At 41.9% G+C, this 25,663-nt stretch overlaps 1 protein-coding gene across 5 annotated transcripts; it reads left to right on the forward strand.

Annotated features, from left to right (window-relative positions):
- Positions 1-24,998, forward strand: STEAP4 (STEAP4 metalloreductase). Of its 5 annotated transcripts, XM_090047133.1 has the most exons (7): positions 1-418; positions 6,711-6,825; positions 12,172-12,282; positions 17,490-17,947; positions 20,417-20,944; positions 21,580-21,744; positions 23,959-24,998. In XM_090047133.1, the coding sequence occupies exons 4-7, from the start codon at positions 17,492-17,494 to the stop codon at positions 24,226-24,228; spliced, it is 1,419 nt and encodes a 472-aa protein (XP_089903259.1). In that variant the 5' UTR covers positions 1-418; positions 6,711-6,825; positions 12,172-12,282; positions 17,490-17,491; the 3' UTR covers positions 24,229-24,998. The 5 variants fall into 5 exon arrangements, with proteins under 5 accessions (XP_089903259.1, XP_089903258.1, XP_089903261.1 ...); XM_090047132.1 differs by lacking the exon at positions 6,711-6,825; XM_090047134.1 differs by lacking the exons at positions 1-418; positions 6,711-6,825 and adding an exon at positions 2,464-2,593.
- The last annotated feature ends 665 nt before the right edge of the window (positions 24,999-25,663 follow it).

Below are 25,663 nucleotides of genomic sequence, written 5' to 3' on the forward strand. Positions count from 1 at the left end.
TCGTCTTACACAACTGCATCCAATGACTTAAGACTGGAGGAGGGCAGCCAGCCCATAATGCTGGTTGACAGCCAAGAGGTATGTATGTCAATGCCAGCATAACAAAAGCAACCTCAGCTTCACCTCAGCCTGTAAATACTAGGTCTGGGGCTTTCCCTAAGCCTCTGATGGGAAATTCTTTCACTCTTCTCAGACAGTCTTGCAAAATCTGCTGATCTTCCCCACCCCTTCTCCCCCGTTGTTTCCCTCTGCTTGATAAATGGTTGGGAGGCTCCTAGGAATCTTTTACTCTGCTTCAAGCAATAAGACGCCTGTGCGGCTCCTCAACCCAGCTGCTACTGCTGCAGCACAGCCAGCATCTCAGCAGCTGGAGAAGTGCTGATTTGCCTAAAGGCACCATATTAAGTTGGGTGTATAGGTAAGTTTTTTAAAAACATTTCTCAGGTTTCCTACCGCTAAGAGATGAAAAGTGCTTGTGAACCTGCTTGCCTACCCATTACTCTCACTGAACTAAAGTAATTCTTTTGCCAACCTTCTTTGCATAGTTTACATGGGCAAGGACTCAAATTTTGTATCTCCTGCACAATTTTGCTTTGGCTTTGCTCACTATTATAAATACAGAAAGATCTCTTATTCCCTGTCTTTTTAGTTAATTACTACTCAAAGAAGGAGGTGAAAAGGGGTATTGAGATGCAAGCACATTTTTATGACTTTGTTATCTAGAAATGAATGAAGAACAGGAAATCAGATACACCTGTTAGTACTCAAAGGTTTCACACAGTCTGATACCAAAGTGTATTTAGACTTTAAGTCATGTGCCATATTTAAAGGATGTCAACAAATCACCTGCAATTAAGTCAGTTAAAAAATACAAGATGAAACTGAAAAGCAGATTTTTCAAAAGACAGCACCAAAAGTTTCGGTTTGGATTTTGATAAATAGAGAAATGCAAGTGATATTTGTTTCTTCCCAAAATTATAACTCATCAGCTGTTCAAATGAAAGATAGAAACAGACTTTTTTGAGATTTATACCAGATTGCATTTTTTCCTTCTCTGGTGAGAGAAATCTCAATAATAATCTTGTTTAAAAAATGTATTTTGTAGGTGGATAGGAAAGGGTCTCTATTGCTGCAGATGAGAAAGGATTTGTCTTTTTTATTGTCTTGTATGGTATCACATTATTCATTCAGAAAACACTTACAGCTGTCAAAATTGTCCTTCAGCTTTGATATATGAAAATTTCATATTCCCTGTAAGCCTTCAACATAAAATGTCACTCACACTGCTGCACATTTGTTCAGACTGTTGTAATTTTATAAAACGGTGCACTTAGCTGAAGCTGTAGCATTTTTTTAAAAGATACAGCCTTTCTGAAGCTTCCAGATTTGTTGACATCTGTGATTTCTTACAGTGGAAAAATGTAATAGCTAAGTACTTTAGTGGAACAACAACATATTCAAATAGTCCATGTGAAATCAAAAACCATATCAGCACTTTCTTCTCCTAGTTTAAGAAACACTTTAATGCTTGTTCATCGTAGGGGCAGCCACATGTTCCTAAATTATTTTTGCTTTTAAAAAGATGGATGATAGGTAATTGGCTAAAGTACTATCTTTGGGTGCCACCCTACTGGTATATAAGAGCATTATGGGGTCACTGAGAATTCACAGACACAAGACTTTAGATGAGAACATTATAAAGCCTCTTGCATTAACTCTTAGTCTGCTTCTAAACATCCAGTTTATTAATTAATATTTATATTGTTTCTGAGGTACTCCTACTACTTTGTTCCAGGCATACTCACTAATAAAAGTTGTAGGAAAAAATCATTGCATTGCATAATTTTTGGTGTTTTTGCAGAAATTTTTCCAGGTATCCTCAAAGTTCTCACTTCATAATGGTTTTGAAAATTATTTTTGATTTTCTATTGTATTTCTGAATTTCTCTTCCCCCCCCCCCCACACACACTTTCCCCCTGGCTTTTCTTTTTTGCCCCTAAGAGCACAAAAAAATAATACATGTCCAGGGTCCATTCCCCCAGGGTTTGAATTAGACTTTGACTCCTGTGGGGGTGGGGTCTGCAAAAAAAATTGGGCTGCCCATCATGATGCCCTAATAAAATCAGAAGGCCTCCCCCCAGGTTAGGATTTTAAAACCTTATAGGAGGGCTCTCATCTCTTGTGGGGGGGCTCAGACCCCCTGAACTCCCCCATAATTCAAACCCCTTGATTCCTACCTTCTAGCTGCATGTCTTCCTTTTCCACACTAATTTTTCAATGCATTTCCAACTTTGGAAAAGTTACCCAGTATAAAGAAAAAAAATATGAAAATCTAGCGTGGTATCCTTCATCAATGAGATCTTCTTTTTTACCCCTTCCCTTTTGGATTCAGATTCTGGCCCCATCCTGTCGGCTACACAGCTGATAGCTCCAGTTCTCATTTTTGTTGCAACTTTCTGCATGCAACAACCCAGACCTCTTGTGGGGGTGGCACTCCCAAGTAAGAACAAATTACAGTTATGCTTCCTGGTAGCAGAGGAAAGGAAATAGCTACCGATGAAGAAATAAAACGACTAACAAACTACAGCATCTTGTAAGTAATCTGACACCCTTGCCTAAAAAATGCACTGTGTAGGCCAGTAGACAGAACTTAAGGCCAGGAGATCACTTTTTCCTTATAGATTCCTGACGGCTATATGCTGGTCTAGTTGCCTGAGGACAGCTCTAAGTTTTGCCAGGTGTCAGAGACTCAAAGAGGACGGCACTTCAGCTCTAAGTCTCAGGAGAGCAGAAAGGAAAAAGTCATATCTGCTTCCTCGCTCCCTAATATTGCTATGCCAGCTCAGCTATCCTGCAGTGTGCTGCTCTTTCAAGCTAAGTACAGACAATCAAAAAACCCAAAGCTGAATCAATTCAATCTTTGCAGGTTAGTTTAAACTGCATAAATTGAACCGATAAGCAACTGAAAAGACATTCAGTTTTGATTTGAAAAATGTAGCCACATGCCTCAGGCCAAAAGCTGGGGTTGCTAAAGCATGCCTCCTTACTCAGCTGGAGCAGACAGCTTGGGCTAAAGCTAGCACACCCACTCACCCTGCCAGGTGGGTTTTGCAGGGAAGGTGCACAGTATTGTGGGATGCTGAGGGATCATATCTTAACTTGAATCTGGAGGGAATCTGGGGTAGATATTCAATAAACAGATTTTACCTAAATCAGTTAAGCCTGATATTACATCCATCCAGGTTTATCTTAAACCAGTTTTGGCCATTTTGAAAGCAGTTTATGTGTGCTGAACATCTGTTGTATTTGAACCAGTTTCCGATCACTTATACCAATCTATGTGTAATTTCTGTCCATAGTCTGTGTGCCTGATTGTGCTGACCTTTCCACTTTTGTACTGAGAGCATGAAACAAGGCAGCCCTGATTCACTAGAGAATCTAGCCCTTAATCCTTAGATGTGGAATTGTATAACTCAGAGATTGCTTTGGAATTCATAGTGTCTCAAGGTTAAATCAACTCTGAGGCCTTATATAGCAAATTGTAATGTTTTCCTAGAATACTTTTTCCTAATGCAGGGTAGCAACATTGGCAAATATTAGGTGTACAGAAAACAATCAACATGTTTAGTCTCAATGCACACCATAACACTCTAAAAAAGAGAAATGAATAATACTAAATATATTTGTAAATCTAAGAAACCCGAACCTTATTGTAGCTTCCTGTTATTCAACACTTTAAAATGACAGTAATTATAATGTAATAAATCGTATGAGATCAGCCACTAAAAACTGGTTGAAAAATGGCATCAGCATTTAAAGCAGATCCTCGTCTTATTTCCACCAGTTTTAATTCCAGACAAATTATTATAGTCTATCTTTTAATCATGTGTGATAGCAGCTTTATAAATAAGTTTCTTTAAGAAGAACTCTAGTTATGCTGTCCTAAACATGAAGAAACTTCTTGGAGAGGTTATCTGCTAGACAATTAAACGCTAGCATCATTCTATTTTAAGAATATTTTAAACGGGGAGATTATGAAGGAACAGTGCTACAATCTTAGAACCAAAAGAGCAGGATTGGGCATTAAGTGAAGCTAGGATTATTCAAAACAGCTTGGTAATTATGCAATAAATTAATAAGACTATTAATAAGGAAAGCATTTATCAAAACAAGTCAGACATGAAGATGTCTTGCACTGGAAAGTTTATCTAATTCTCTCTCAACTGTGCAGTTGATTTAATAAAAGATATTACCCAAAGAAATCCTTGCCTCTCACATGAACGTTATGAACATTTAGCTAAGTTAACAGCCAGGTATACTTGGATTTTTTTCCAATTCCAACCCTATTTATAATGCAAAGTAGGTAACAGTAGTGGAATGAACCTATCATCAGGACATGTACAACTCTTGCTGAAGTCAGTGGGAGTTCAGACCATTAAATATGGCCTTATGGCATTTAGATTTTTATCTGCTCTCTACCAGTGTTGCAGATTTTCAAGCCTCTTAGCAAATAAACTAACCCATTTTTTGTGTGCACAGCTGCTTTTAAATCCAGCCTTATTAATTCCATTTTGAAAGAGAAGGTGCAACATTCCTGGCTTCACTGCATTTCTGAGACCAGAAGTCTCCCATATGCTGGTGGTGGAACTGCTTAAGAATTTTAACAGAAAACTTTTCTCCACTAATGAATAGTTTCAAGGAAAACAGAAAATGTTATTCTGATGCTTTTTAATGGGAAACTTTGCATTAGGCACAAGTCCAGCACTGTGTTTCGTAGGTGCAACTTGACCTTGTTATGTTCTCTTCTTTGCAAGGGAAAACAAATGAGATGTTCAGGGTCATAGCAGAGACAAAGAAAATGAACAAAAGGGGGTGGGGGGAAATACACTAGCGCAGGGGTTCTCAATCCCCGAGCCACAGCCGGTGCCAGGCTGCAGTGGGTCAGCTGCCGGACTGGAAGTGGCTCCCCAGTGCTGGGCAGAGAGGCCTCAGCTCCTTCCTCAAGGCCCATGGCAGCGCAGGATTTGGCCCACTCCCCCGCCTGGGGAGTGGGGGTATCCTGATCTGTCTGCTGGCTGGAAACTCTGGCCACGGTCGGCTGTGACTGCTGGGCCGCGGTTTGCTGGACCACAGCCACATCCAGGCCATGGTTTGCTGAACCACAGCATAAAACTTTGGGAACCCCTGCACTAGTGTGTTTTATTTCAGAGAGTCAAAGATGCTGATAAAGTGTGCTGTTGCAACAAATATCTTCCAAAACAGTACCTTCTTAGCATCCCCAAGCACACCACTGTCAAACAAAAATGCAGACAAAACAAAATGCTGTATAAGCAGTTCTGGACTCTATCCAGACCAAAACCGGATCACATGGTCAATTTGTTTTGGCAAGCCCACCACTTGTTTGTGCCATTTCTCTTTTAAAAACTCTAAATTGTTCTCCCTTCTCTTCCCACTCCCCGGCTTGAGAGAGAGCCAAGAAACCCCAGTGAAACTTCTCTGAAGCAGCAGGTAGCCTACCCTTTGACTTAAGCTGTTTATCTCCACATGAAAAGTAGTATGCAACAAGTCAGAATAGATTTGATTTTCCGCTTGTTTATGCAGGCCAAAGCTGCTTTGAAATCAAGTTACACTTATATAAGGGAGAAGAGAAGTCCAGCCCAGACTTTTTGGAGCTCATTCTGAATAAACTGGTTTAACTCTTTGCTTTTTATTGTTTGCAGTGTCTTGTTTTGCACCCGTGAGTACTTATTTGACTGTAAGAATATACCCAACCACCTTATATTTTATGAATGTGCCTAACGGAGTCCTTCTGAGAGACTGCCAATCAATACTTTGTAAATGAACCACTCCTGTATCATTCTTAGCAGTTTCTTGAGAGGCCAAAAGGATATGAGTCATAATTGAAATTCACTTTGCTTTTAATGAGTAGAGAATACAATATAAAACACATACAATAGGCATTTTTAAGTTGCCCCCACCATTATACTATCGCCAACTACAAATTACTTTATAGGTTTAGCCCCGTACTAAGGAAAATGCAGAGCCTCACAGGCCTGACCAAAACCCCCAAGATTTCTGTTTACCAATACACATGTAATTTGAAAATGTGAGTTTAAGTCCCTAAGGTCCTAAAGCAAGTTACTGGCCTAGCTGAGCTAAATCCCATGCCACATAGCCCTGTAGTTTAAGCAGGCCTCTCTCATCTCTGAAGCCTTAGAAGATTCCACAAAATGCCCATTCAGCGTGCAGCTGACTAGACTGGATTAATGCTTGATGCCTTTAAACGTAGAACAGGTCAACACCCTGAAAATGCAGAGAAAATTACTTGACTTTTAGCCGGATCTTATGTATTTATGGGGAAGTCTGAGATGGTGAGATTTGCAGCTCTCTCAATACTTTGTTACGATTTAGATAAACATTAAGCACATCCATTTAGGTCTATACTTCATATGTTTGAAGAGCCTCCAGGCAGCTTTAGTGTTCTCCTGATAAAAAAAGAAGACATGTAGGAAGCAGAATATCCTCAGGAGTAGGATTTATCATCTCAAACAATTTGTTTTTATCAGTTTTGTGAGGGCTCAGGACCTTCTTGCCACAAGAAGCTACTCAGAAAAGAACCTCATTTACTTAAAAGTAGATTGGCCAACAGTTTGTTGCAACATGTTCTTAAGCACTTGATCCCTGTCACTGTTTTGCGTTTTTCTTTGTAGAAACAGTATAAATCATGGTACAACAATGCAGTTTAGCTGTGTATGCCTCCCAACTAGAAGACAGAAAAAACAGTTTATAAGTGAAGGCAGGATTTGTTTTCACATTTCTGTATCAGTAAGTAACTTACCATGTATTATTGTGTTTTCATCTGTGACAGCCATAGAAGTAATATAATTTCTAAGTGAAATTAGCTTTAAGTGAAAATATATCTGAGGTGACTTGTTAAATCAGAATTTCTTCTTTCTCCAAAAAACCATGAAAATGCCCTGATTAAGATACACATGGGAAAATTCTTAATACAGATGCATGAATATGACAGTAATCATCACTATACCTGTACTCAGTCTCTTTTTTAAGTTGTTGCTAGAACATTTGGTTTTAAGTAGGTTTGGGGAGGCAGTTTCTCAGCCTGGCATCTCCAGATTTCCAGTTCCTTTTGAAAACGAATTGGAAATGATTTTGGTCTCAGACATTCCAGGAAAAAGACAGGCATCTACAAAAGCAGTCCAGGGTTACTGCTGCTTGTGAATAACCAACCTACAAAGTGATAAGGACAGAGACTGTAGGGCTCAGAAGGACAGAAAGGCACAAAAACTGCCAATCAATATTGGATGAATTCCCAAATAGAAATGTGTACTCCGTTGCTCAGAAGAGCAAGTCAGGGTTTATCCAAACACCACACAGATGACAGGCACGTGGAGGGAAGAATGCAAAAGGTACGCTCCACACAGAAGCCAGGTACAAGCACAGCCCCTGTTCTGCCTAGCTATAGGGAGTGTCCTTTTCTAGACACACATAATAACCTGGATGAAATAAATGAAAACCTTCAGGAGATACAGGTAGCAGGTGTATTGAGCTCATGGAGCTGCTGGGGCAGGGCGAGTTGATTGCTGTAGACCATGGGCTTCAATAATGCAGCAGCAGTCCTATGGGGCAGGCTCCCTAGGTGCCACCCCCAGTGTTCTGTCCACGTCCCCTGCTAAATACATACATATTAGATGCAGGGATGTACCTCCTCTGGCAAAGGCTCCCCAGGGTGGGAGGACAGCACCATTTTACTCACCTCACTTTCCACCTCCCCCCACCCCCGGCTGGCAGTAACTTTTGGAGGGATTCTGATGTTCCCTCTTAGTCTGTGCCCAGGGGTGGTGCTCCACTTGCCCCCCAAGTTATGCTACTGGCTGTCAAGGTGCCAACTTAATAGGAAGATCACAGTCTTTTCTTATTTGACCAAGAGGTGACATTTATGTAGATCAAAATGAATGCTGGGGTAGGGATAGATGTAACAGTTACCAATGAACAACAGTATCACCTTGAATGCTGGCTTCCTTCCTTGAAAAAACAAAACAAAACAGGTTGCTCCTTAACTTATGCTGGCTAACCTGAGCTACATAACCCTGGTTCAAATCATAGCGAAGACAAGACAATAAAAAACCATGTTAACATCTTGATAAACTGTACTGGAGCCCAGAACCTCAAGCCAATAATGCAAATTGAAACTCCATTTACCTAATCTTCACTGCTCTTCTATTCGTAGCTAGCCATCTTGGTAATGCTAACTCAAGGTGGCTTTATTTCTTCCCGGTGTAGACATACCCCGTAGTAGAGATCAGGAGTTTAGGAGCAGCACAGCAGCATCGCAATAAATTAAACTCAGTGAGAGCACTTAGTTCCAAGGTGACCTCAAGAGATTCTTCCCTGTGCTGTTAGGCATAGGGGAATAAAAATAACCCTTTTTTAAATATGAGGAGACAGGTTTGAGTGACAAAGGCAAACTCAGCATACAGGGGCACAGACATAAGTGACATTTTTCACACAATCGGGCCCCCCAAAGCACTCTAGAGCTGTGACCTAACGTGCACAGCTGCAGAGCACTTCTAAAATGGCCAATTGTGCAAAAAATTAACTCTTACCTAATCAGGTAACACATTAAGGTGCTCTGCTTTAGAGTGCCTTAGGGAATTTGTATGCCCTTGAGAGTTCATTTTTCATGCAGCCTCCTCACTTGCCCCCCAGGGCTGTCAGCAGAGAGGGAGTGAAGGGAGCAGTAGTAGCTGCAGGGCTGAGTCCCTCACCTGGTGGGCCCCGCTCGCGATCTCGGCTGAGGTACTGGGGGGAGCTGGGCTGGGGCCCTGAGGCGGGGGCTCCATTCCATCCACCCCCCCAGTTCCAGCGGGGCTGCTTGAGAGCTGCCGTAGCAACTGCTGGGCAAGCCCAGTCTGAGCTGGAGGGGGCAAGGTGGGTAGAACAGAGCGCCCTCGTCACAAAGGCCCAGCCCAGCTCCCCCAGTGCCCCAGCTGGGGCAGCTTATGGGACCCACGAGGCAAGGGCCTCTGTTCCACACCCCCTCCAGCTCAGGCTGGGCATAGCAGCCCTTCAGCTACTTCTGCTCTCTTCGCTCCCTCTGCTGACAGCCCAGAACTGGAGGGGAGCAGGGCTGTGGCAGTCCTGGCCAGTGACTTCAACTGGTGGCCTGGGGCAGTGCAGGCAGGTTCAAGTTCCCCCAACCCAACAGGGCAGGGCAGGGCAGGGCAGGGCAGGGCAGGGCTCTAACTCATGATGCTCTCTGTAAAGCACCATGAGTTAGAGCAGGGCCCTGAACATCCGTCAGTGTCCCAGGTCTGTTGTTGTTGGCCTGTTTACCGTGACTCCTGTGTGATTTCCTATGTATTTACCCTGGCAAACCTCAAGCCCTGAATGTTACAATATTGTTGCAAAATTTTATACAGGGTCTTTGCTCCCTTCTAAGGTATCTCTACTAAAATGACCAATAAATCTACTCTGATGCGGTGCCTCTGGTTCAGCACTGTTTGTTATTAAGCAGAACCCCTATCATTCATACCTAGATGGTCTGCGACCCATGCAATTCTCAGTGGGTTGCTGAATTCTGAATTAAGGATGAGCCACTCAGCTGTTTCCTGAGGGTTTTATTTCAAAGGTTTCACTTCCCCAGTCAGCTAGAGCTCATGAGTTGCTCCACACAGCTGTTTGCTGCAGCTCTGTAAACCTCCGGATACTTTGAAAGTCTCGTCTTCACGTTGGGTTAGGAACTTCGGGATTCTGCTATATCACAGAGCAGCAGTAGCCCTCCTCTTGCTGCTTACAAGAACATGGAAATAGAATTCATAGCTTGGGTAGAATAAGTTCCCCAGGATCTTTGATGTACTTGACACCTCTTCTTCTGTAAACACTAGAGTGCTCTTTTTGTCACTCTAATCATATCACTTTACTTTCTGAATCATTGCACTGGTTTCATCAGATATTCTGTAGCAAAATACAGCTGTCTCATCTTCACCATCAAGGGCGTACACACATTTCCCTCCCAGCCTTCATCTCAACACTCAGTTCTGTACTTTCTCCAGTTGCTTCTGCTCTTACCTTCACTGCTTCTTCCAAACCAGTACTCATAAAGAAACTCCTTATTTTTCTTATATGCCAACATCCTTCTTTCCATTCAGAACCTTCCGCAAAACATGTTTCTCCTATGATGCCTTTCAATGTGAATTGACCAAAAATATAAAATCAAATATTTAATTAAAACAAAAATAACTAAAGATCTAAATCATTGAAAAAAAGGTTGTACCTTCATCCCATGCATCATACAGGTATGTACTTGGTGATTTCTATCAAATGTATATTGTTAGCATTTTGGGTCAGGAATAGCATCTTCTTATGATTTTAGTTCCTCTACAGAGCAGTGGAACTCAATGAAAAGCTTCTTCCCACCAACATCATAGGACAAAAAAAATAAGCACATCATTTTGGGGCCCACATATGGATTCTCTTTTAAAGACACAAAAAAGTAATGAGTTCAAACTCCACAGGAAAAAAAAATACAGGAATGGAGGTGAAACAAAGTTTATATATTGATGTGAGATTATTTGGCATTTGTCTGTATAGGCTCTGAACGCTTATATTAAAGAACCAAGAAAAATTTTCTTGGATCCCTTTTTCAAGAAAATATTGTGAACCATTTCACACATCAAGGGAAAACAAGATTCTGCTGCCATCTGCTGGTTAAAAATAAAAATGAGGCTTCCCTAAATGGAATCTAAAACTTACAACACACCACAATCTGAGTCACACAGGGTAATGAGGGTTTGGCGTTTCTGTTTAAAAGAAACGATCACAAGCATAAGATAAAGATTAATGCAAGTAAAAAGTTCAGGATTCAGCTGAACTATTCACCTTCCTCTTCCTGTAACTGAAACCATTTCCTGTAAGCTAGTACTTGTGTTAAGCAGTACTATCCTATGGTGGAATTAATTAGTTTACTCCAGCCTCATAACACTACACACATAGATGGTGATAATTTAGAGTTAATTAGTCAATTCCACAGTAAAGCATATGTGTAGATGCCCCCCACAGTAGATCTTACTGACTGACTCCAAGAAACAAAAAAAAGAAATAATTCCCCAGACAACTGTAAGATCATCAACCCATGTAAGCATGTTTAGAGCAATTAAATAACATCTTCACATGCATTTCTGTAATTCAGGCAACATAAGTGATATGATTCACAAACACACCTGAGGAATTGCGTTCAGTTAAGTCTGTGTATGTAACAGCACTCAATCACTTTGCCTTTACCTCTATTACATAACTAACTACTATTAGGAAAAATTCAGAGAAGATTTGATTTGTTCCAGAACAAGGTAATCTTTCTGCAATTACTGGCAGGGTAAAATATAAGGCAAGAGTTATAAGTATATAACTTATATAAGTTATATGAGTTAAAATATAAGGCAAGGCAGCATGAGTATCCTGATGTAATAGCCAGTCCTCAAACAACCCATTGCAGGGATCAGGGGGTGAGGTCATCGTATCTCTTCTTCTTTATAACATAACCAAGCATTCCATATTTAATCCTAATTCTAATATCCTTATTATTTTTTCATATCAAGTTTTAAAACAGCATGTCATACACAAGCTTCCATGCTTCAAGGCAAAATGTCTTGAATTATTTACTATCAAAAGTAGAGTGTAGATCTAAAACAACAAGATGTAATAATGCTACATTTAACATTAGTTTGCAAAATTCTCCTGCAAAGCTGTCTCTCTGATAAAGTACCTGTAATTGAGTAAGCATCTATAATATATCATAATGGCATATGTTTAAAGGCAAGTAACTCTAAATCTATTACCATGAACTTTTTTCATAGCTTCCTCCTTTGCTGAAGCTATTTAAAAAGACTGCAATTCATTTTAATTGAATGCTTATTAAAGGATGCACACATTTCTAGAAGGCTCAGAAGAAAGCTTAATTTAAAATGTGTATTTTTTTTCTATCTAAATTGTGGAATAAACGATAATGTGAAATCTGTAGCATTAACTAGATATTAATTATGCATCTTTTATGGCTATTTTGAAAGATTCCATAATATGCTATTTCAGAAAACCCACTATTAATATAACAAACTTTGTGTTCATCTTTTTTCTTTATTTAATATATCACTATAGCTCTTAAAGGCTGCAGCAAAGATTAGAGGTTCTGCGATGCAAAGAGAAGTACATGCTTATAGCACAATATAGATCCTGCCGGGTGGGAAAAACACCTTACAATTTAAACAGGTAAGCTAAACAAAGGATAGAAGAAAGGGAATACTATTTTCCATACAACAACCCAGGAACTAAGGCAAAGAGACATTCAGTGAATTGGCCAAGGTCGGACTGGACCAGTATCATTGGTTAGATTGAACAAGTGGGGCACCAGCACTGGGCAACACTTTAGATGGGAGGCAAAAAATAGCAGACCCAGGGAAGCCCACACAGCAGCAATGGTTGTGGCAGCAGCAACCCATGTGTGGAGAGCTAATGCCACCACAGCAGTAGCAGCCACAGCTGGGTCACGTAAGGCTTCACTCGTATCCCCAGCAGCCAAGGTCAAGTAAGATTCTGGTATTTGGCACACCACCCCCATCCTCTGTCCCCACTCCCTGGCACCTCTGCCCAGAGTGCCAACATTTCTAGTTATGCCTCATTTTGAAGCACAGGGATGCTGATACACAAGACACTGCAATGCTTTGATTAAAGCAGTTCTCGTAGCTGCTCTAATTAAAGTGCTGCCTAGAGCACTTGTAAAAGTGCCCTTATTTAGTAGTAGCTTATACATGCACAGTAAGCACTGCACAGTAGTGTCTTGTGTAGATGGCACCCTCTGTTTACTTTATTCATACCAATAGTTTAACTGGGTACAGCACAACTCATTGAGAGAGCATGACAGCAGAATTTGACCTGTGTTTATTAAGGCGTGATCCTACAAGGTAGGAAACAGCTTCAAATCCCATTAACTTAATTGGGAATTGAAGATGCTCAGAAACTTCCTAAATTCCTTATACATACTGCAGGCATAGGGCTCTAACCTATGACAAAAAAGGAGCATTGAGGGTTCTTTCTTTCATATTTTTCCAGTACTGTCTGTTCCCTAGGGCTGTGTGAAACACCATCATTTTGTTTCAATGTCCATTTCACCATTTCAAAGGAACAGTGTTTAGTTTCATCCTTTTGTTTTGTTTTGAAGCACTATCCTGTTTTGTTTCGTCAAAACTGTTTCACTGTTTCAATGTGTTTCAATGTTTTGCCCATAGGCTATAATGGGAAATCATGAAAATGCTGAAAACTTTGTCATTTCTTGCATTGGACAAAAATTGCAGGGATGGTAGTCCCTCCTGAGGGCATGAAGCCTGCCAAGTTTCAAGGAGATAGGTGCAGAGGTTTCTGAGAACCTGCACCTCAAACTTCAAAAAGCAAAACTCATGACACTTACCGACAGCAGCAGCCTCCTGTCGTCCAGCATGCAGATCCAGGAGCCCATGCCCCTAGGCTGCAGGGCTGTGCTGGACTCCTCCTGGGGATGCAGGCCCCCGGATATGTGGTGGATGACAGGAGGCTGCCACTGCTGCCTTGGACCGGCACTGCATGCAGCTTGCACACAGGAAGATTGCTGCTGCCGTTGGCCCCAGGCTGCATCCTGTCATCTGGCACACAGATCCAGGGGCCCACACCCACGGGAGGGTGCTGGCCCCTGGATCTGCGCCAGATGACAAGAGGCTGCCGCTGCTGCCTGGGACCAGCACTGGGCACAGCCTGCACTCAGCACCGGGGAAGACTGATGCTGCCTCTGGCCCCAGGCAGCAGCAGCAGCAGCAGCTTCCTGTCATCCAGCCTGGTGGCAGGAGAAAGCCAGAGCTGCTCTCCAAGTGGCTCCGCAGCCCCGTGGAGCTCAGCCAAGCAGTGGGAGGTGGAGTGCAGCCCTGGCTCTGCCCGCCTCATGCCACCAGGCTGAGCTTCATGGGGCTGCAGAGCTGCTCAGAGCACAGCCTAGCAGTGAGAGGCAGGGACAGCCAGAGCTGCACTCTGATCGATTCTGCCAGCCCTGTGAAGCTAAGCCCAGCAGCAGGAGGTGGGCAGAACCAGGGCTGTGCTCTGACCAGCCCCGCCAGCCCCACACAGCTCAGCCCGGTGGTGGGAGGTGGGGAGAGCCAGGGCTGCACTCTGTCTCCCACCACCAGGCTGAGCTCCATGGGGCTGCACAGCTGCTCAGAGTGCAGCCCTGGCTCTCCCCTGCCTCCCACCACTGGGGTGCTTCGAAACTCAAAACGTTTCCAGTGCCCTCATTTCATTTTGAAGCTGTTTCAAGGCTTTTTGTTTTGTTTTGATTTCATTGTTTTGAGTTTGAAACAAATTGAAACAGCTTCAAAACAAAACATTTGGCAAAATTTTGCACAGCCATACCGTTCCCCTACCCTAGTATTGCAGAGCACTCAGGTGCCCTGTGCCTGAAAGCAGAGATGGCTTGGGAGAGACCCCTAGTGGCGGGAAGGGGGAGGCTCAGCTGCCAGTCACTAGGGCTGCGCAGGTGTTGGTTGCCAGGGCAACCAGTAAAACCAGCTGACAGGAAGGGGCAGGGCTTAGCCCTTCTTAAACCCAGGCAGGAGGCCAAGAGGTCAGTTCCTCTCCAGCAGCCGTGGGAGTAGGAACTCAGCTAGGGCAGACGGAGGGGAGAACTCTGGTGGTGTAAACATCCCCCGGTTGCTCCTGAGGTTGGGGAGCTCTCCCTCCCTCTCTGTTTCACTCTCTAGTAGGGAGTGAATCTAGCTTGACCGGACGGTCAAGTTTTTATGTTGTAGTCCAGGGGCTTTGGGTTCTTATGTTCACTGTTTTGACTGGAGGACTGGGTGAGGCTATTAGGGCTTGGAGGAGGCCTCATAGGGACTCCCCAGTAGCGTGGGGGTTCCTGGAGCTGGAGAGGGTGCAGCATTTGTGGGGTGCATTGGCCCCAGCCCCCAGAGCAAGAGGGGGGCAGCGAGGAGCTCCCCAGGAGTAAAGAGGAGGGCCAAGACACAACAGAGCCCAGGTCAAACCATGTCAGCACCATCTGCGAGGCTTGGGCTGCGGTGTAGGGGAGGAAAAGGAGCCACAGGTAGTGCCCCCTGTCACCGGGGTGCAGAAAATGGGCAGCCTCCCACTGATTACAACAATCTATTAATCATATAAGATCAAGGCATGGCAGGCAAATAAGCAGGCAGTTGGCCCATTACAGGAGGGCAGAGCCACTCGCGGAAAAGCTCCAATAGTGATACTCCTGTCACACCTGGACAAGAGTTCAAGGCATTTTGGTGGAGAAAATATAAATAATCTTCCTGCTCCTGAACATAATGAAATTTAAGAAAAAACACCTATTGACTTCACTGGGAGTAGGATTGGCCCTGTAGTAACACAGTCACTTCATCATCTCTGCCAGTTAATCAGTTATAAGCTTAATAAACATCTATTATACATTTGACCTACAAAATATCTTGTTGTTATTTCCTGCGCTAGTGTCCAATTGCAGCTAATGGTATCCTGCAGATTTAGAAAAGACTAGATGCTCTTAATTCATTTATATCATCTCTCTGACTCCAGTTCTCAAGAATCCTATGAGAAACCTTCAGCTTTGTATGTGCTTGGCCTGTAATTGGAGGCATTTACAACAGAAAATATTTATGCTTTCTAAAGCCAGGTACAGACAAGTACACTTTTTCTGGTATAAGTGATTGGAAACTGGTCTATATCTATAAGAGAACAAAAATTTGGTGCATAGGCTGGTTTAAAAATGGTGGAATCTGGTCTAAGATAGACCTGGACTGATGTGCACTCAAATTAATTAATTTAGGTTAGACCAGTGAATCAAACTTCTGTACCAGATGCCCTAGCAATTCATATTACGTCACATCCAGGCTTCTTTGTGGTTCCCTGCTAGGCCACCCCTACAGGGAGGCATGCTAACACTTGCCCCATGCTCAGCAGCTCCAGTTGAGTGCCCAGCAGACCCCACACCCAAGTTCTCACAGAGCGGAATCAGCACAGACCCTTTCTACAGCTCTGCCTCCTGCCTCTGCCCAGTGGTCAGCCACAGGGAGCACAGGAGGGAAGGGAAAGGCAACTATGCCCCTGCATGAACCCTATCATGAAGCACCCCACACAAACCTGACACTGAGCCCAGGAGAACCCCTGCAACCAGGTATAGCACCACAGAGCCCAATTGGCTGCTGGGCACGAGTGAGCCCATGGCTGACAGATGACATGGCAGGAGGAGGAGGCATGCTCGTCCATGCCCAGCAGCCAATCAGTGGTGGCTCGGGCACTCAGCTGTACTTGGTAGTCTCTGGAAGCCTGGGGAGCCTGTGGGGCATGCGTGGCCTCAGCCACTGCAAGCAGCCTGCATGCTCCTCTCCCAAAGAGCAAATGTGTGTTCTGTTCACTACCAATCTAACCTATCCCACTTACAGAAAACTGCATAACTTAGAATGATTCTGGATCAGGCTTTTTAAATGTCCATGCTTAGCCAAAAACTCAAATGTCAAATCATTGCTTGCTGGATAAATTGGTCAGACACTTTACCTCAAATCATCAGTAATTAAATGCATAATATGCTGTTTTAAAAAACAGAGACAACAATGTGTAAATTTACTTTTTACTGCTGAATCCTTGATTAAATACATTTATAATTTTAAATAATTCTGCATAACACACAGTGACTATGATTTAGTTTCCATTCAAGTCACAGTTAGGAGGGCCATGTTTTACAAGTCAGAACTGGCTTTCTGACCTCTTAAGGTCAGATTCAAAGATTTTTACTAGATAATTCCATATTGCAAGAAATGTTCATACTCCATTGTAGTGAACAATGTGCAAAAAATGGAAAGTAGATCCTTATCAGGTAATGACTGAGAGTTATTTATGAGTATTACACATACATGTCTTCTGTTCTCCTTTGAAATAACCAAAACTATAAAAAAAATCCTCAAACCCATCAGAGTTATTTTAAACATGTTGAAAGATGTAATCTCACAAACCAGAGCATACAAATAGGTCAAATAAATTCTTACAGTCCTCTACTGATGGGTTGCTATCCCCTACTGTTATGCCCAATAGGTTATTTTTATGGATTACTTTTAGATGAATGATTTGCTAGTGGTTAGGCTGAGCTTGTGACCTAAGACCAGGAGTGAATTGTCTAGTTTTTTATAGATTTTCTGTGTGACCTTAAATAAGTCATTTTGTTTCAGTTCCTGAAAAAAACATAAGCTTGTTCCAGCCAAGATGCCCCCTAAACTGTAAGCAGTGATGCATCAGTAGGGTGATTTGGGGACAAGGGGAGTCTGCAGCTAAAGTTTTTAAGCAGCAAAGAGAACTCAACTATACATTCTGGGTGCAGTCAGAGTATTCTGATAGTTTGATAGTTCAAAGTAGTTTCAAAGTATTCATGCTTGCTTTGTTTTTTCATTATTTTTTAGAAATGGAGAAAAACTCTTCCGACATGATCCATCTTACTGCAGACTCTCCAAATAAACCAGAAACTGTGTGTATTTTTGGAACAGGAGATTTTGGAAGGTCCCTGGGACAAAAGATGCTCCAATGTGGTTACTCTACAGTGTTTGGAAGTCGAAAGGCACAGACTTCCAGCTTGATTCCCAAAGGTATAGAGGTGTTGAGCCATGCAGAAGCTGCAAAGAAGTCCAACATAATTATTGTAGCAATCCAAAGAGAACATTACAACTTTCTGTCAGAGCTAACTGAAGTTCTCCATGGAAAAGTATTGGTGGATGTAAGCAACAACCTAAAAATAAACCAATACCCTGAATCCAATGCAGAGTACCTTGCTCAACTGGTGCCAGGTGCAAAGGTGGTAAAAGCCTTCAACACTGTGTCAGCCTGGGCCCTGCAGTCAGGAACGTTGGATGCAAGCCGACAGGTAAAACTAAGCAACATGAGTTTCTTGTAAAATATATCATTAGGCAGTTACTCAACAGTAAGGTGAACATATCAATGAGACAGAAAAGAATCTAAGACTGATATGGAACTTTCACAATAATCTGCTGTTTAAGTCAAATAAACTGAACTAAAATTTACCTTTAAGCAGAAACATGATATGACTGAGCTTAGCCCAGAAACAAATCTCTATCTGTTAATGATCAGAGGAAGGAACCTGCTCCTAGATACCAACAATGTTGGGAGGATTTTTAAAATTCACTAAAATGCTTTGAGTTAGAAAAATAAGAAACAGCTTTAGGGAAAAAGGATCATGGGGGGTGGGGGGGAAGAGCAAGAATTGGGAAAGATAGCCTGAGAAACAAAGAAAAGGGAAGGAAAAGGCTGGAAGATGAATGAAGAGATGAGAGAAAGAAAAGAGAAGAGAAGAGAATCAAAATGAGATAATAGAATGGACATGGATGATAGGAGGAGAAATGAGATGAAAGGGGAAGACATGAATCAGGTTGTCTAAATCAAGTTTCCATTCCAGCTAGTATGAGGTAAGGGGTATCTGCAGGAGTAGAGAGGTGCTCACTGAATATAAATGCATGTCCTAACTTATCCAGAGTGTTTACCTGGGGTGAGAGGTTTCTGGGCCAGGTCTTTAGTGCCCACTACTTAGGGGAACAGACAGAGCAACAATGTCTGTAAGCCATCCTGGTCGTTCTCTGACCTTTGGCTCCTGAATGTTAGACAGGTCCTGAGAAGCAAATGAATTGTCCCCATAAGGCTGTTCTAGCATCAGGAACCATGGTGAAGCCCTTATTCCAGAGGCAGGCAATTATTTTGGGTGGAGGGCCGCTTATCGAGTTTTAGCAAGCTGTCAAGGGCCACATGGGTAGCCCCACCCCTTGACAGGTGCCTCGCCCCCAGGTCGCCATCTTGAGACCTGCAGTCCTGCCCCCTACCTTTGCCACTGGAAGTCCCTCCCCTTGGCCCTGGAAGTACTCCTTTGGGGAAGAGGGTTTACCATCTTTGGGGAAAAAAAACCACATTACACACTAAAAATCAAATTACATACTAATAATATATTTTAATTAAAAATATAGTTTTTGTCCTGATTTGTGTGCATTTGTGCTGTATATGCAGAAATGATTGCATATGGAGGTTTGTGGGGATGTGTGTAGGGGTATGGATGTGGGTATGGGAGCCATGTAGCGCACAGTGGCTGGCTGGCGGGTGGGCAGGAAAGGGGGGAAAGCGGCAGGAGGGGACTGGAAGTGAGCAGGAGCATGAGGCCTGCACCAGTGTCCCAGGGCCAGGGCCAGCAGGGCCCAGAGCAGGGCGGTAGGAGCACAGGGCGCAGGCTGGCAGGGGTCTGTGAAGCCGGGCTGGGCTGCACCAGCAGGGAAAGGGGGGAGCTAACTCAGTTCCATAGAGCCCCCACTGTCTGGGACCCCCCGCCCCAGCCCCACAGTACAAGAAGGGACGGGCACACAGCCCCAATGCTGCGCGCCCCACACTGCCCGTCTGGACTGGGCAGCAGCAGCGGGGAATGAACTGGTATTCAGCATAGGGAAAAAGCGTTCCACCCCCACCCCTGTGGCCAGTGCTTTCTGCTGCAGCCGCTCACAGGCCCCACGGGGCTATCCTGCCTCTCTGCTGTGTCACCCAGCAGCGGTAGCAATGGAAAGCAGGCACAGGCTGCCCCACACAGACTCCGAGCAGCTGCAGCATGAGGTGCCGGCCACAGGGAGGGGGAGCAGCTGCTTTTCCCCCGCACTGAGCACCAGTTCATTGCTCACCACAATTAGGCTTAACAGAGACAAGACTGGTAGCTCCACAAGTCATCGTACTGAGTTAATAAAAACACAGGTTGATTCTTTCCTCTGACTCTGAAATGAGACTGAATGAGACTCTGCTACTCTCCAGTCTGCCCTGTGCTCCTGATAAATGCCCAATGGTGAGGGAGCTTTTGTATTACCTTGAACACATATTTGAGAGATGTTCCTCCACTGTGTTACCTCAAAGGCAAATATGCATTTATTTTAATAAAAGGTGGTCTGTGCTCCTATGACTTGTGTCTTTGTTCCTCTAGAAACCTTGTGAACTGTTGTGAGGTAACAATGGAGGATTGTGACCATTTATGTAAAGTCCAATCATCCTTTAACAACACAATACAAATATGTCTACAAACTGCTTGATGGAGTTATCTTCCAAAGTGGTTGTTAAAATCCAAGGGTTCCAGTTAAATGCTTATATCCAGCATATTTAATTTTGCTGTTTTCATATATATGATAGTACTACTTTAAGTTATAAACTTTCCTTCGGAAAGATTTTACTTCTGAAATCTGTTTCAGAACGTACTACCTTTCACTGTTGTATAAATAGCAAAAAAGCCAGTAGAAGTTTGTGGTACTGTTATACAGGGCACTAATAATGATTGTCACAATGATTTCTGTCACTACAGGTGTTTCTTTGTGGAGATGACAGCAAAGCTAAAGAAATGGTGATGGGTATTGTTCGGACTCTTGGCCTTACACCACTGGATCAAGGCTCTCTTCTGGCAGCCAAAGAGATAGAGAATTACCCATTACAGCTCTTTCCAATGTGGAAGTTTCCCATCTACTTGTCTCTTGGCCTAAGTGCATTCCTCTTTTTCTACTGTTTGATCCGTGAAGTCATCTACAATTATGTTTATGAAAACAAAAACGTTTCATTTTTTATTGTAATTTCCATTCCTAATAGGATCTGCCCAGTAGTGGCACTCATCCTTCTTGCCTTGGTTTATCTTCCTGGAGTAATAGCTGCAATTATCCAGCTACATAGAGGAACAAAATACAGCCGTTTCCCAGACTGGCTAGACAAATGGATGCTCTGTAGGAAGCAGCTTGGACTAGTGGCCTTGGCTTATGCTTTTTTACATGTTTTGTACACCCTTGTTATACCTATTCGCTATTACGTAAGATGGAAACTAAATTCGTATGTCATCTCTCAGGTAGGTTTCTCCATTTTTTTCTTCCTTCTTCTCACTCTCCACTTTATATACACTATTGTATAAGTGGAGTTTCAGAAATTCATGTTGAAAGTCTTATTTTTTAACCTTATGCTAATTATGCTACTGAATTTATTTTTCATTGATTAAGTTGCGTTTCCCGTATGCCTCTGTTTTTCATAAGTCATTGATGTGGTCAGATGGGGCAGTTCTGCTCACATCTTCTTTCTAATCTTAACAAAGTTTTAACAAAATAGAATAATTAGTTGATAGGAATAATTTAAAGAAATATTTTTCCTTAATTCTGCACATCCCTTTACAAGTTGGACATTCACTAATGTCAGGAAATCACACATTATAGAAAAAGAATCCCCTTCCTTTCATTTTCAATGGGTCTACAGTAATGTATAGTGTACATTAAAGTGCCATTAATGCTACTTTAGCACTCCCATCTCAGTAAGCTACACATAATGGCAATTTAACATATATTACACTGTTCAGGAAACAGTCTGCTCTTTCTGATTGTCTTAATATATTTACAGAAAATCTTTGCTATTTATCTTAATCCAAAAGTTAGAAGATATTTTTCTATTCATTGACACTGAAATTCTAATGTTTATCTGATGTTTTTTCTTCAGATAAAGAACAACAGAACAGATCAATTTATCCACTCTAGTGGCTGGCATAGTGACTCTTATTTGGCACTGGGGATCCTGGGATTTTTTCTGTTCATCTTGCTGGGAATAACTTCCTTGCCCTCAGTCAGCAACAATGTCAACTGGAGGGAATTTCGATTTGTACAGGTAAGAAATAGACCTTTTTCAACTTAAAAACTATCCTCGTGTCCCTTCTCTTTCCTGAGTTCCTGGTAACTTCTGTGCTCCCTTGTAGTCTATCAGAGAAGCATTGGGCTTACCATCTGAATAAAGTAAAATTAGGGAAGTTGAGCTCGTGGGCTAGGGACAGAAATTACACATAAACTGGTAAAAGTTATCAGAAACTGGTTCAAATCTGTAATACAGTAGAAGTTTAGTGCGCATAAACTGCTTTCAAAATGGCCAAAATCAATTAAAGATAAACCCGGATGGATGTAGTTTCAGATTTAACTGATTTAGGTTAAATCAGTTTATTGAACCTCCATCCTAGTTCCTCTCCAGATTCAAGTTAACTTACAGTCCCCCAGCATCCCGAGATGCTTTGCATCTTCCCTGAAAACCCACCCTTGCAGAATGGGTGGGCTAGCATTGGCCCAAGCTGTCTGCTCCTGCTGAGCAAGGAAGCATGAAAGAGCACTTCCCAGCTTCTGGCACCTCCCAGCGTTTCTGGAATCAAAAGTGAATATCGGTTCACTTGCTTATCGGTTCAATCTATACAGCTTAGATGAATTTGTGAAGATTGAATCCATTCAGCCTCAGGCTTTTTGACTTTTTGTACTTAGCCCTAAAGGGCAAATGAAAAGCTGCAGTAGCTAAAGGTATCATATAAATCAGAGCATTGGTTATGTCAAGCAAGCCCCCAGAATTTTCAACTATTTAATAAAAGACCAAGTTATTTAACTAATTACAAGGTTCATAAATCCAGTTTGACATTTCTGTTACAATATGGATGGAAAAGGGCTGTCAAATAAAATAACAGTTGTTGTCACTTTTAAGTGCAAACAATATGTAGGCAACATACAAACAACTGTGCTGCCACTTTTTGATATTTCATGAAAGAAAGGTCAGTATTAACAACTCAGCTTCCAGCTTGGAATAATGTATAATAATGTCTGACAGCTGTAGGAAATGGCCTTTTTTCAGAACCTCCACTTTGAGAGCTTATAAGCATCTCAGAAAAGGAGATGAGAAAAAAAATGTCCTATCTTTAGAACAAGAAACCACCATAAAATTTGAGGTATCAGTTAAAAGTAGTTTCACATGCCCATAGACAGGTGAAAGTGTTAGATTTTTCTGAGATTCATTTACCCTATTATCAGATACTTTATTTGGACATGCTGCAAAGGCAGTGATGTTTTAAAATCAGGACAGTTGCATGTAACAGTACTGATACTACACTGCCCTTTAGTCAGATAAGACTTTTGTTTTCCATTATTGGAAGAGAATTTACATTTTAGTTATAAACTGTAAAATGGTTAATCCTTCAGGGTCAATGGCAGAGAACATCTTTGAGTGCAAGGTACTGGCATAATTTGGAATAGTCATTAAGTAGTAATATTAACAAGCCTGAAATTGCCTCTTTTCTCTCTCTGCTTCTTCCTGCAATTCAACTTCTTTATCCTTCTTCTCCATCTTGAATTATTTCCCTCCTTTTCACTGTCTGAATTTCCTTTCAAGTCTATCAGTAAAGGCACATCTCATCAGGCACTCAACTGCATTATCTGCCTTTGCAGCCCCTTCATCATCATATGGTATTGTAGTACCCATCTACTCAAGTCTAGACACCTATAACAATAATCCCTCTTCAGTGGGTCTCACCTATTCCATGGTGCTACTCGTGTAAGAAAAATAGAATTTGAATTGAATTTCTGGCAGATTGCATCATTATGACTATAGACAGTATAATCTTGCTAATAGGACACTACACTTTGTTTATATAAAACACTTAAATCATTCGTTGGTTTAGTCTTCAGAACTAGAGTTGGGGTGAGAGTGAGTGGTCTATTATCAGGAAAGGTTTTAGACACTGAAAAAACTGAAATGGTATGGAGATTTTTTTTCTGGACTAGCTCTAAAGCCTGTTAAAAGTTATTCACCAATTTTTCTGTAGTTTCATGAAAATTCCAGGCAGATGGAAGTATGTGTTTCAGAAAAACATTATCAGGATGGCCAGGAAACAAAGAGGTGTTTTCTCAATCTCCATTTGAACAAAGCTTTGGTTAAGAACATGAGCCTTACATAAAGCAACTTTACCTAAATGGTCTCAGATCAGATCCAAAACATAAATAGGTTGTAAATAGTATTTACTTGGAAGTTTAACTGACAATCTTAAATTTACACTACTTTTTTCTTTTCCCATAGTCCAAACTGGGATACTTGACACTGATTTTATGTACTGCACATACACTGGGCTATGGTGGAAAGAGGTTCCTCAGCCCTTCATCGTACAGATGGTATCTTCCAGAAGCATATATGCTTTCGCTCATTGTTCCTTGCATTGTACTGATCATTAAATTTGTTATTATATTCCCATGTTTAGACAGACCCCTCACACGAATTAGGCAGGGCTGGGAGAGGAACCCACAAGAGTTCAAAAACTCAAATGACAATGATAGCAACTCTGCTGTATAACCATATAGTAAACACTCAAGCTGTATCTCATTGCAATTTCTAAACCACTTAAACTTCTATACTAAGTCAATGCCTTTTTCTACCTTGCCTGAAAGGAAAGGAGCAAGGGGAAAATTTAGCCAGGCCCTGACCATATGTACACAAGGCTAAATTTAAATGTTAAGCAAGAGGCCATTGGGATGCTGCATACCATGCATGCTCCAAAGTCATGCATTCACTGAATTTGCCTCTTGTGGTATCAAGTTACCACAAAACTGTCCCTCTTGCTCTTCTGGCTGAGAACTGGAGAAGGAAAAGATGTCTAAATTCCTTCCTTTGATGGTAAGGAGCCCCAGTCTGAACAGACCACCACCACTTGTAAGCTTAACCCTGACTGGATCTGTGGCAAAGAAGAGCTCAGCTCTTTCAAGGCTTTGTTTGTCCCACATTAACCTTGGCAGAGGAGATCAATACCTACACCCAGCTCATACCTTAGAGTTGACCGAGGTCTTCCATTATTGGAAATGGCTAGACCATGATCCTTGTCATACTGAACTACTAGAAACTCAGCGACCAGGTTAGAAGACTATTTCCCAAATTCAGCTTTGGCAGAGGCCTGGCTCAGGAAAAGACTGTGGTCATTGTAGTCACAAATATAAGCTTTTCTACAAGTAGAGATGAAGGGTGACCAGTGATTTTATGCTTGTAATATGTTATAATTACTTATGGAATATGCTATTGTACTGGAATGTTTGTTTAATATGTTCAATAAAAATAAAGCTTTTTTCTTTCCAAAATATACTTGCCTGAGTTTGATATGACCATGTATTGCCCAGCAGTTATACTATGTGTACTTCAGTAACAGTAAAGGAAGTCCTTTCTGTTAGGAAAATAATTATTTCTTTAGGATCTCAAAATGTGGATATAGCTGCTGCAGTTCTACAGATTTCGACTGAGCCCCTGAAGTCCTCCACAACTAAATATGCAACAGGTGGACAGGAAGGAGGTGACATATGATGACTCATTGAAAAAACAAACAAACAACTGATTTAAAAAAAAAAAAAAAGAGTCCAACCCCTCTACTTGAACTGGATAATAAAACAAAATAGTAAATGTTTGTGTTTTTATAGAAATGTATTTGCTCACTGGATCAGTTCTTCTCTCCACTGTCCCACCAGACAAATAATTCATTTTAACCCATTTCCTCCATACGAAAAAAGGATATGCACTAGGATCTCAAAAACGTGTACAACAGGTGGCGTAAAGGAGCCATGTGATTTGGCCCAGCCATATTCCTTGCATTTAGTTTCAACACCAATGTTTCTGCTACCTACAGCAACCAGTACACATTTGGCACTCAAAATATCTTAAACTACATGTACACTAAGTGCAATTAGCTTTTCTTTTACCTTCTAATATGTAGGATAGGGTGAAAGGATGTTTCATTTCATATTAA

This window comes from Crocodylus siamensis, chromosome 5, assembly GCF_052110815.1.
Source record: "Crocodylus siamensis isolate JL-2025a chromosome 5, ASM5211081v1, whole genome shotgun sequence".
In the NCBI taxonomy this organism is placed as follows: Eukaryota; Metazoa; Chordata; order Crocodylia; family Crocodylidae; genus Crocodylus; species Crocodylus siamensis.